Source organism: Alosa sapidissima, chromosome 4 (assembly GCF_018492685.1).
Source record: "Alosa sapidissima isolate fAloSap1 chromosome 4, fAloSap1.pri, whole genome shotgun sequence".
NCBI classification, from domain to species: Eukaryota; Metazoa; Chordata; class Actinopteri; order Clupeiformes; family Clupeidae; genus Alosa; species Alosa sapidissima.
This window is the reverse complement of record NC_055960.1, coordinates 35,924,830-35,937,245: the sequence shown is the minus strand read 5'-3', so window position 1 is coordinate 35,937,245 and position 12,416 is coordinate 35,924,830. Positions and strand designations below refer to the sequence as shown.

The 12,416-nt window shown below is 48.8% G+C and overlaps 1 protein-coding gene across 1 annotated transcript; it reads right to left on the bottom strand.

The window, feature by feature from the left end:
- Positions 1–3,542: 3,542 nt before the first annotated feature.
- Positions 3,543–11,323, bottom strand: prickle2b (prickle homolog 2b). Its single transcript, XM_042090309.1, is given in 9 exon segments — positions 3,543–5,098; positions 5,501–6,355; positions 7,506–7,692; positions 8,670–8,873; positions 10,145–10,177; positions 10,179–10,283; positions 10,822–10,848; positions 10,851–11,216; positions 11,251–11,323. Coding segments are annotated over 8 exon segments (2,547 nt in total). The 5' UTR covers positions 11,040–11,216; positions 11,251–11,323; the 3' UTR covers positions 3,543–4,151.
- Between the last annotated feature and the right edge of the window lie 1,093 nt (positions 11,324–12,416).

Genomic DNA, 12,416 nt, shown 5'->3' with positions numbered 1-12,416 from the left:
TCCTCCTACTCAGCCATATTTAAATTCTAAGTGAGCTATGAGCAGAAAGCAAAGAGCACTCCGACGAGAAAGGGTTCGTTAACTAGTGCCGGGAAATGGCGATGGATGAAGATACATTAAAACTACATTAATGTTGAAAGCCCCCGTTAAAAATCAGATTGTATATATTATCATGACAGCAGCAATGTGTCTCCGCGCTAGCAAAGTGAAGGTGATGATTTACTAGACGCTAATGGCATTAGCGATGATCGTGAGGCAGCGCTAATTAGAAGCCTGGATCATTGGGCATATCCAGCAGTGCTGTCTGATGACATGATGTAGACTATAAATGGAACTTTGTCTGCTTTTCTCTCAGTCCTGTCAATGTCAATGAATAACAATGTCAACCAGAGTTTTGCAATGGCAGACAGTTGGCAGTTGCAGAAGAATCCACTTAATGTGGATGGTGTCAAATAGTTTCAGCACTCTTGAAAGTGATTTTAATCTGTGTGGATGAACAGTACAGAAAGATAATGTGGCGTGGCGAGAACAAATCCTTAGTTTATGACCTCTGTAGGATACAGCCTGATTATAGATATTATTCAGAATGCTTTTAATAGCCTACTGTTCTGCAGGCCCATAGGCTACCTATGTAAGTATGTGGAGTGCACCCACTACAATTAAAGCATAATATGTACTTGTACAGTGGAAGAAATATTTGAGCTAAAATATGGTTTTAAGAAGCCCTAAAAACGGCTAGGTTGACTGGCTTTCCCTGTCTGACAGCAATTTATGAATGTGAGGTAATATCAATTAACAATATAGGGGTCTCCAAACCAGAAGAAGAAACAATCACTTAAATGTGTTTTAGGCTTTTTTAAAAGTCTTTTTTAGACAGAAATTCCTAAATATAACAATGCTCTCTCTCTCTCCTACACTCAATAAGTGAGTTCATTATGGAGGTGTTGTGAATGAGCCATGCATTTAAGCAGTAAGCGCTGAGAGGCTGTAGGTCACACTGATTTGAGAACAGCTAAGGGGCCTTGTTAGGCACGACGTGCACACGGAGCCCCATAGCTGTTCTCAAATCCGCTTTAACCCTCTCTGATCGAGCTGTGCTAGCGCAGTAATATAGAAATGCGCTCAAGGCGTATGTTTGTGCCAATCATAATCAAGGACTGGAACTATCCGTTTTAGAAATGCATATGAATCAAAGATTATAGAGCGCTACGTTCTAAGATCTTTGATATGATTATGAATACCTTTATTTGTTGTCCACACACTACATACCCACACCCTTAACAGGCGGTCAGTCTCAGCCTTCAACATAGCTACCCCTGTACTGTCACGCATAAAGCAAAAGAAGCTCTCAGTCCTCCTGCATAATGGCCCTTCAGAGCCACGTTCCTGCTCAGGAGGGACTGTGAGCATCTTCATTCAGGTTTATGGGCTCTATGTTTAGCTCCGCCACATGACCGCCTGCCTGCGCACACCCCAGCCAAAGGAATGTGGGAACATTGGTTAATTGGCGGTTAAAAAGGAGAGAAAATCTGTCTAACAGTGTGGGTATGTGTCCATACCAGTGGGTCTGGCTAGGCGCAAACTCATGAAACACTATGATTCAGCAGACTATAGGCCAAACAGGCAAATACCATGTGTTTTTCTACAGGGGAGCCAAGCTGATTGTAACTGTTATTAAATTTCTTTGCAGCCATCTTGTTTGTGTGGGGCAGAAGGGATGGTAGCTGTGAGGTGGTGACTGAACCAGAGACCAGTGTGTGTGAGACGGACTCTAGGTGGGTTTGGATTGGGGTACGGGGAAGCCCTCGTTGTGTTCAAATAGCCAGAGATCCAGTTGAAACATTCTACAGCATGTCTCTATTAACACTGTCTGGGACTCTCTCCAGAAGGCCTGTAAAGGAGCCAATGTGAATGACAGCTTTTTGGTTTATCCTGCCAAGTATTTGGGGAAATATGTGGAGATTTGATTGTTTTTCCCCAAAGGTGTTGTCAGTTTATAGCACTTTTAGAAGCCTCTCTGCTGGTACTGAGTGCTTGTGCATGTTACAGCTTTTATCTGAATTGCTTTTGAAAGGACGTCAACCTCACATTCATTATAACACAAGGCAGAGAACTGCTGTCCCTGAAGTGCTGTTCATTTACAATGAAGAGCACGGAAAAGAGATAAACTAATGAGTAAATAAAAAGGGGATGAGGAGGGGTAGAGAGAGAGAGGGGTAGAGAGAGAGAGGGAGAGAGAGAGGGGGAGAGAGAGAGGGGTGGAGAGAGAGAGGGGTAGAGAGAGAGAGGGAGAGAGAGAGAGGGGTAGAGAGAGAGAGGGGGAGAGAGAGAGGGGGAGAAAGAGAGAGGGGGAGAGAGAGAGAGGGAGAGAGAGAGAGAGAGGGAGAGAGGGGGGAGAGAGGGGGGAGAGAGAGAGAGGGGGGGGGGAGAGGGAAAAAGAGATTCTCTGCTGATGAGTTTCAAATGACTTTCATCTGCCTCACAGTCCCCCCAGGATAGTAGTCGTGTGCTTCGATCAATACCAATCCAGATGGAAATTAAGATTGAGACTCTCTCTCTCTCTCTCTCTCTCTGGAAACAATGATCCAGAGACAGGGTTCCTGCTGGCATCACACACATTGCCCGTGCTCTCCAGGGACCAAAGTCATAGGAGGAGAACCATAATGTGGATCACATGTTCACACAGCTGTGTCTGTCGAGTCCCTGCCAGCCAATTGAGAGTGTTTTCCTCAAGGTTATTTGGCCCCCGCAAAGACCTAAATACACGCAAACCATACACGCATCACATCACTAGACAAACTCATATGATACATGTTAACTATGCCCTGAAAGAGCTTGTGCCGATATTCAATTTAAAAAAATGCATTCTTTTGTCCTCCAGCTCAGAGGTTTGTACAGTTCCAGGTCACCAAACTTTTCCATGTAAAAAAAACATGGAATATACTAAATGTTTAGGCTGATGCTTGGTCTGATTACTTATTCAAAAGGAAAAGGGAAGTGTTTCCAAAAAAAATTTGTTTTGTCAAGGCTGCAAGAAAAAAACTAATTTCTGCAATTACCATTGAGGTGTGTAAATAAGTGTTTAATTTCCGCTCTCTCTCTCTCTCTTTCTCTCCACACTCTCTCTCTCTCTGTGCTCTTATGTATTTATGCATCAAGCAGATGGTGAGAATGTCTGAGCTGCCTGCATCAGGCATCGGGGGCATGAGCACCAGTTACTCTGCTGAGAAACCAGTCAGTCAACTAGCCCATTTACTCCTAAAATGCCTGCTAAAAACGCCAATAGAATCCTATGGCATTCTAGACTAAATAACCTTATTTCCTGAGGGTTTTCTGAAAAAATACTAAGAATTGTCAACGTCTACCAAAACCTTAATATCTAAGCCTCTGTAGCACCTAGAAACATGAAATAAAAAGCATGCTGCGCTATGCAGCAACCAGCGAGAGATAGAATGTTGCATCGTGCAGCATCCAGCGCGAATGGGCTAGCATCAAACCTTCAGTCAACTAGCATCAACTTCGATGAAATACTCTTTAATTTCAACGCAGGACAAAAATCAGCAAATTAATGTGCATGCTTTTCTATTTCTACATTATATATAATACATAAACAATTCTATCAATACAAAATATAAAATTTGTGGTACATCATTTACAATGTATTTACATTACATCCTTAACTTAGTGAATTCATTAATTCATTTATATACACCTTATAATAGCCTAAAATGATACTTAAGAAATCCACATTGCAGGAATAAGCTGAACCATACAGGACTGTTACGAAGGCGGATAAAAGACATTTAGAACCATTGCACATTGGCTTTTGATAAGTACAATATGATGGCATAGCAGACCTTCAAAATGCAGTAGAAGCTGTTTGAAATATAATACTCAGTAATGACATTGTAATATCAAACCAGAAACAGAAGAAAAAAGCAAACATGCAAAACATTTGTGATGTCGACGGATTAACCTACTGTGACTCACTCACTGTTATCTCACAATACTTAAAACGTGTTTTTGAGTGGTGTCTCTTTTTTAAACAGAGTTGAAAATGCTTTTGTGCAAGTGTTTTATTTTCTTCTTTTCAGGGGTAGATGGATAAGCTACAACGAGTGTGACCTGGTCACTACCCTGCGTGGCTTCAGTTAGGAGATGATGCAGTTCTTGCTTTTCCTGCGCTTGCGCGTGTGCAGCTGCCCTCGGCTGCCGATCTGTCCAGGGCCAGCCAGTCCTCCGGAGCTGTACTTCTGTAGGAGCTCCTCGCTGGTCATGTAGCGCAGCTGCATGGGCCGCGGGATGGGCTCGCCCAGGAAGAAGCCCTCGTCGTCCGACTCGGACGAGGAGGAGCACGTGGAGCACCAGTCGTCCTCGTCGGCGTAGTCCTCGTAGTCGTCCCAGCCAAGGCGCAGGCCCCTCGGCCGCAGCGCAGCCGCGTTCTGGAGCGTCAGGTCCGAGGTGGTCCGAGGGCACTGCCGGAAGGGCTGCTGCCGGAAATGGCTGCCCCCTCCTCCTCCTCCTCCTCTGCCGCCCAGGGCGTCCTGCTGGCCTCGCGGTGGGGGGAAGCGGTCATAGTCCTCGCACACGCGCCGCTGTGGCCGTTCGTGTGCAGGCACCCGGCGATCGGCGGCCAGGTTGAGGGCGTTCTCCGAGCGGGAGCGCCGTGAGCGCCTGGATCGCCGGTGGTGATGGTGGTGCCGGCGTCTTGGCTCCTCCACTGGGCCGTTACCTCGTCCCCCTCGTATTCCGCGCTCCCGGTCACTCATGGCGGGCAAACGGGCGCTGTTGGCATTGCTCACCAAACTTAGCCGGTCCTCTTCCTGGTAGGCGAAGCCGGGCGGCAGGGCGCTCACGACCGAGGGCTGGTGGTGGTACTGCAGCGGGTACTTGACCGCCACGGGGACGTCCATCTCCATGTAGGGCTGCACCGAGGTCAGGCTGCGCAGCGACTCGGAGCTGCGAAACTGTACCGAGGAGTTGAGCGTGCCCATGTTGCTCTTCTCCGACACGTTCATGCCTGAGTCTTTGCTGAGGTCAGGCATGGAGAAGCGAGACAGTTGCTCCTGACGCTTGCCACCTCCATCGGCTGATGTCCCTGTGCACCAACACACAAACAGAAATGAGGTCACTGAAGATAGGTGGCCACACCATCACACGAGGAGACAGAAGTAATCAAGGAAAATGCTAGTCTTTCACTCTTGGAATTACATGACAATGCCACTTGGTCTTTAAATATGGGGACCAGCACAAGCTTGGTCTATAAAGAGTGGGTAAACTCTCTTAATTGCACATTTCATTTCGGCGCACTAAGCCTGTGTTTATTTCTACAGCAAAAAGTTGAACTGGCGCACACAACCCAAAATTCAGTTGACTTCTTCTGTCTATTACCGAACATGAAACACCACTAAAATGACTCACTTTCCACAAACTCCAAATACAGAAATACTTAAGGCCATCCTCACATATTAAGTGACTTTCAGATGAAATCTGCACATACCTGTGGCATTAGACAAGGCTAATGACTCCATGGAGCCTCTTGGAGTTTGCTCAAGAGGTGTGAGTTGCTCGGTAAAACTAAGTGCACTGATCGGGTTCCTGCTCCGTCCTCCCTGAGTGTCCAGGTCCCGGTCCCTCTGGAACACGTGTAGGCTGACCGAGCGCTTCTCTGAGAAGCCATTATGGGACACATCGTTGAAGCTGGACTGCGTTTTCAACTTTGGCGGGGAGTAGTCGTCTGGTCCGCTGTACCAGTTCTCGTTGAAGGAGTGCCCTTTGAGGGCCGATATGGGGGGTCTCTTGTTCAGGTGGCCAGGGTCCTTTGCCCGCTGTTCACCAGCTTTTCCTGAGGTGGGCGTGGGGTTGTAGCTCGTCCTGATGTTGCACTGGCTAAGCAGCTGCAGGGGGCTGGGGGTGGTGTTGGCGCGGCTCTCGTACGGGTACGCCTCACCATGACCCTTCCAGCTGGGTGGCTCCCGCGTCAGACTGGGCGTCTGGCTGGACAGGCTCAGCAGGTCCATCTGCAGGGACAGCGGGTCCACGTCTGCCGAGAAGCGCCCCTGCTGGTCCTGTCCTACGCCGTTGGCATGTCCGTTGGTCGCGTGGACGTTCCCGTTCTTGCCTGCCTTGGCACAGCGACGGGACTCCCGTGAGCGGGCGCTCTGGAAGGCCGAGTCGGAGGAGTCGGAGCCGTTGGGGTCCTCGCCCACGCTGCAGGCCCGAGAGCAGAAGATCTGACCCTGCTTTGGCAGGAAGGGCCGGCCCAGGAGGGACTTCTTACAGCGGGCGCAGCAGAAACACGCCTCAGTGGCGTGCCAGTGCTGACCATCATAGGTCATCTGGCCCTGGTCAATACCTACCATGGTGGAGAGAATACATTTTAATTAGTTACGGCTCCCTGTTATGCACCTTATGTACATAGACACCTACACAAATCCTTAACTACTCTGCTGAAACTGCTCATGCTACACTATCAAATCCTGTTAATACTCCATTTAAAAGTATGTTGAACCAATTCAGTGACATTACAAGATGTCTCCCCTCTGCCATGGACATCTGTGGTAAATATGTTCCCTTAAATGATCTGTATTAATGTAATGAGTAACAGAGGGGAAACTGGTTCAACCTAGCCTACATCTGGTATTCCACGACGTATTTTCAATGTCTGTGTCTGGACATTTTAGTTTATAATCAGCTTTTACTGAAATACTCTCGGCATCCCATCAAGCAGATAATTACAACCCAAAAACGTCTTGAGCGAGGTGCCCACATGCAGCTGTGGAAAACCACTGGAGCAAAAAACGAGGCCTCCAAGCAAAGAGTGTTACGCGGGGGAGTGTTACGCAGGGGGCAGGAGAGACACCTGTGTGCTCTGCACTCTGCTTGAACTCGGGAGACGAGAGACAACACTCTTACATGGTACACCGACAGCATCCGTGCGAGCTACTGTCCGTGCCATCCGTGCGAGCTACTGTCTTGTTCCCGTTAAATGCTCTCTGTCTACACTGAATCCGTTAAATATGTCCTTCTACTGAGTCATATCTGTCATTCAAAACAGCAGAGCTTTGTAGGAGACAGAAAGAAAATTGAAGTAGGGTGTTGCATGGCGCTGCACAGCACAGCATCGCGACACATACTGTTAGGATATTTCAATTGAAAACAATGTAATTAAACAGATTTTAGCTAATGTCCGCTCGCAACGCTTGCAGTTAGGACTTGCTGTTATACAAAACCCCTAAACCCAAGGTACCTGCTAAGAGCTTACTTTCTTTGGCCCTACTAAATCATGTTCCAAACTAACTTTCAAACTAAGTGCTCAGATCCGGGTCAGTGCTCCCGTGAGGCCTGTTTGAGAGGACGCACCCCTGCCACCGCTGATGCCAGGCCGATTTGTCTTATTTTGCACCACAGATTGGCCCCATTTTACACTGCTCAGCCCATACAGAGTGCCTCAGCGTTTCCAAATAGTCACGGCAACGACGGCCCTGACGGATGTGTCCACTCACCGATGTGCTCCCCGCAGGAGTCGCAGTACTCGGCGTAGAGGGACTCGAAGCAGCCGCAGCAGTAAGGGCGACCCTCCTTCATGATGTAGCGCTGTCCGCCCAGCACCGTCTCGCACTCGAAGCAGCAGAAGTGCTTCATGTGCCAGTGGCGACCCTCCGCCTCCGTGCACTCGTCCGCGAAAATGATCTGTCGGAGAGATAGATAGAAAAAAAATGCAGGAACCATAAAAAAAAGATAGCGGACCGTACATCAAACCACAGTATCTGTCTGTAGCAGAATGGTGGCGGGGCAACCGTGGGGCAGAAGGGCGACAGGACGGGATGGAGGAGATAGTGCAGAAGGCTTGGGGGCCTGGCTGTGGCCCTGTTCCAGCCTCTGAAACTGCGTCCTCTCTTACCCCTCTGCAGGAGATGTGAGGTCAAGTTACATTTTCACTGGCTCTGTCTTTGAAGCTAGTTAAAAAAAAGAACAGACTGAGGAGGAAAGGGGGGGGGGGGGGGGAATGAATACTTCTTAGGAGACACGGAAAAGAAACGTTGTCTTTCTAAAACTGTGTGCTAACGGCGCAACAGGCGGTGGAATAGCCTTCATAAAAGCTTCCATCGACACACATACTCTATCCACACATATGGTCTGAGAGGCACTTTGTGGTTTTGCAAATCTTAGCCCCTCTTTCAACTGCTACATGAATATCTCAGAATCGAAAACATTCTTGCAGTCAAGAGCATTAGGCTACTGTGAAGCTGTTTAAAGTTTTTAAAATCCCTTTCAAAACAAAAGTCTGCATCTGCAACAGTATGATATTAAATTGCATAATCTTTATGTCAGTCAACGTTAATCCAACCCAGTTTACAGACCTATGCAATGTGTGTGTGTGTGTGTGTGTGTGTGTGTGTGTGTGTGTGTGGGGGGGGGGGGGGGTCGTCTTTAGGCTGTCTCTGAAGGCTGTGGTGTGCAGAGTGATAACAAGAGGTCATGTTCAGAGGATTAGTGTGTGATTGTGTGTGTGTGTGTGTCCTGTGTTATTTTGTGTGTCAGTCTCTTTGTGTGTGAGTGTGTGTGTGTGTCCAGTGTTATTTTGTGTGTCCGTCTCTTTGTGTGTGTGTGTGTGTGTGTGTGTGTGTGTGTCAGTCTCTTTGTGTACAGAGTGTGTGCAGGCGCACCTCGTCGCAGGCAGAGCATCGGGGCTTGAGTCTCTCTGCGTGGTGGCGGCCGCAGTAGATCTTGCCGTCCTGGTGGAAGTAGATGAGGTCCACCAGCAGCTCGTCGCACATGCTGCACACGAAGCAGCGCGGGTGCCAGCACACGCCGTGTCCTGCCCGCGACGCAAACACCGCAATGTCACCACCGGTTATCTGCCCACCGCACTGACCGAGGGAGAGGGGGGGGGGGGCAGGAGAGGGGGGAGGGGAGAAAATGCAGGGAACCGTTAGAACATAGAACTCAACCACTATGGTATACAGTTTACAGTGATGGTGCAGTTCAGTTTAAAGACATTTCTGTCCAAAGTGACTGATTAAATATTGAAGAAAAAAAAATTAGTATATGTGTGCATGTGTATGTTTGGTGCCAGGGAGGGGGGGGGAGAGAGAGAGAGAGAGACAGAGAAAGAGAGAGGAAAGGGAGGGAGAGAGGGAGAGAGAGAGCAAGAGAGAAAGAGGGAGAGAGAGAGAGAGAGAGAGAGAGAGAGAGAAAGAGAAGGAGAGGGAGAGAGAGAGAGATGGAGAAGGAGAGAGAGAGCAAGAGAGAAAGGATATGAAAAGTATGAGAGGAGGGCGAAATCAGGTTATCCAAGTAGCACACTACCTCGCTGACTTATAGAGGTCAGGAGTGGGATGAGGATTAAATCAATATGCGTTATCAAAGAGTGTCCACTCAAGCAATCTGCTCCCCCCCCCCTCCCTGACAACACGGTCTGCTCAGGGGGCAGGCATACAGTAAATCAGGGGAACGCATGGAGAATGGGCCATACAGGACCGGGCGAAGCCAACTCCTACATTCTGAACACTGAGGTCAGCAATGGGCTTCTGTCAAGGAGAGAACACTCTGCGTTTCAGCTTGTCTTTACTAACCTCTTGGGAAGCTCATTTTTGGCACTGCGGTAGAATAACACACACACACACACAGACCGGCACAAGCGTATTTCAAGGAACAGTCAAAACAGTCTGTGTTTACTTATAAACGTTGAAGAAAAAAGGTATAAAAGAAGAACCGAGTCTGAAAAAAATAAAGGAAAATTGTCAACGTGGCATCAGTGCAGCTGACAAGGCTGAAGGTCATAGAAGGAAATCCACTTTAATGTCATCAGCCGCTTGAGTTGGAGTGGAGTTATGTAGAGGGCGAAAAATATACACACACACACACACAAAATATCTTGAAATATCCCCTGGTTTATTTTCATTCTGATGTCACCTCCGTCGGTTCCTGCATTCCTGTGCCACTGCTGTTTAAGGGAGCAGAGGAAGTGGCACATATTGTGTGTGTGTGTGTGTGTGTAGTGCGCGTTTGCTTTTGGGCTATTTGCTATTTTAAACTGACAGCTCGGTGCTAACTGTATCCTGAGAGGGACTCACAAATGGCAGGAGAGAGGGGGAGGGGGAGCGGTAGAGGAGGAGGAGGGTGTGGATGGGGTGGTTACCTGCTCACAGATGGCCCCAGTCATTGTCACAGGGGAAGGGTCTCACGTTTCCGCGACCCAGATTCTCGCGCTTGCGCTGGCCGCTGAAGAGCTTGAGCTCGCGCTTTTCCTCGTCGTCCAGGGAGTTGCAGTAGCGCGCCTGCATGGGCGAGGAGCCGGGAAGAGAGGTCAGTGCTGTCAGTGCACACACACACACACACACACACACACACACACAAATAAAAACAAACACACACACACACACACAAATAAAAACAAACACACACACACACACACACACACACAAATAAAACAAACACACACACATACACAGGTTTTCTGCCTGACATAAATAAAAAAAAATTTAAAAAACACACACACACACACACACACCTCCTCATTTACACACTTACTTACATCACACACTTTTCTCATCTACACACGGACACAAAAGAACACACACCACCCCATGTTATGTGTGCACAGGCAACTGCATAAGCCCAGCCCTACATGTGAGCCCCCCCCCCCCCTCCCTGTGTGATGCGACCTTTCTAGGGAGGCAGAGCCGTGCGGTGCGGTGGGGGTGGGGTGCGGTGCGGTGCGGTGGGGTGGGGTGCGGTGGGGTGCGTTGCGGTGGCGTGGGTGGGTGGGTGGGCAAGGGTAGGGATGGGGTGGGTGGGGCGGAGGGTGTTTCTCACCTCATTGTCGTGTGGGGGGTAGCTGGTGGCAGCAGCTGCTTGATGCGGTACTTCTCTCCGGGGCTGTTCACGTAGGGCACCTTATCCTCTGGCAGGGAGCTGTAGTACTGGTGCACCTGCGAGAGACCACACCAACAGATGCGCTCACACACAAGGTCACACACACCACAACACAAGGTCGCACACCACCACAACACAAGGTCATCCACACCCTGCATCACATCATCTGGCCAATGCCTGCCTCCAGTGGGTAGGGCATATACGGTGTGTGTGTGTGTGTGTTGATGTGCGCTGGTGATCCAAATGCTTTGGTTTCCTCTGATTTGACCCAGGCTACCACTGACGCCATGAAGGACAGTTTCTATATTGCCCGCCCTGATTCTGTTCCCATCCCCCCTGCCTGAATCACACACACACAAGCACACACACACACACACACACACACACAGAGCCATTACAGGGCAGATGATTTATGGATGTCCAGCCCAGAGTTAATGGGATCTGGCCTTTCGCTCTCTGCCATCATGCTGACATGGGAATGCTTTATCAGGACGGGCAGTTGAATCCGCAGAGCGCGGCTCAAATTCCGATTAGCTCAATTAACGGCATCTTCAGCCCATGGACACGGGATTCGTGCTAATCCTCCACGCTAAAATGATACAATTAGCATTTTTACAGAGCGTAGCGACAATGTCCACACACACATAACGTGTCACATTCATTCTGTATTCAATGTCTAAATGGTTAGCAAATAAAAAGGAAACCTAGACAAACACACACACACACACACACACACACACACACACACACACACACACACACAATAAAAGAGCTGACATATTAAGAAACAGTGTAATCACTGTGGATTGGAGAGGTTTAGCTAATCTTAGACAGAACAGGCCAAATATTATTGAGAGAGAGAGAGAGAGAAGGGGAGGGGAGGCGGGCGAAACACACTGAGGTAATTCAGCTAGCCTTGACGTCCCAGGCCTCCGACTGACCGCACAGGCCAGCCATTCTTGGAGGCTTGCGCGAGTAATGATTTAATCTGATACTGGGCGCCGGGCCCCAACAGTCCTGGCCTATGGTACACCATTCGCACAGCTCTATAAATATCGTGCAGGACTAACGGGGCCCAGTGCATAGACTAGAATCCAGCATGCCAAGGAGATGCAATTGGCCAAGGAGATGCAATTGGCCAAGGAGATGCCATTGGCCAAGGAGATGTCAGGCTTCACTGAGCACCAGTCAATATGATTATTTTCTAATCACTACGAAAGGGATCTTGACTGCAATTATAAAAGTCGGGCGTCTTTTAGCCATTTCAAGCTGTTCAAATGCTCACAAATTCACCCTTCCACGTGTTGTGTGATACGGGACTGTCAGAGCTCACAGTGCAACTATAAATCACGTGGATACTTTGGAGCTTCCTGTTGCTGTTTTTCTAGCACATTGGAGTCCCACTCAGCAGCATGGCGTCCTATCTGTAACTGCAAAATTGGCTGTAAGTGCAGTCTAATGTGCTGGCCCTCTCTGTCCTGCGTTGGCCGGTCCGGTCTGGGCGTCTCGGCCAGCAGAGAGAAGATGGAGCCAAG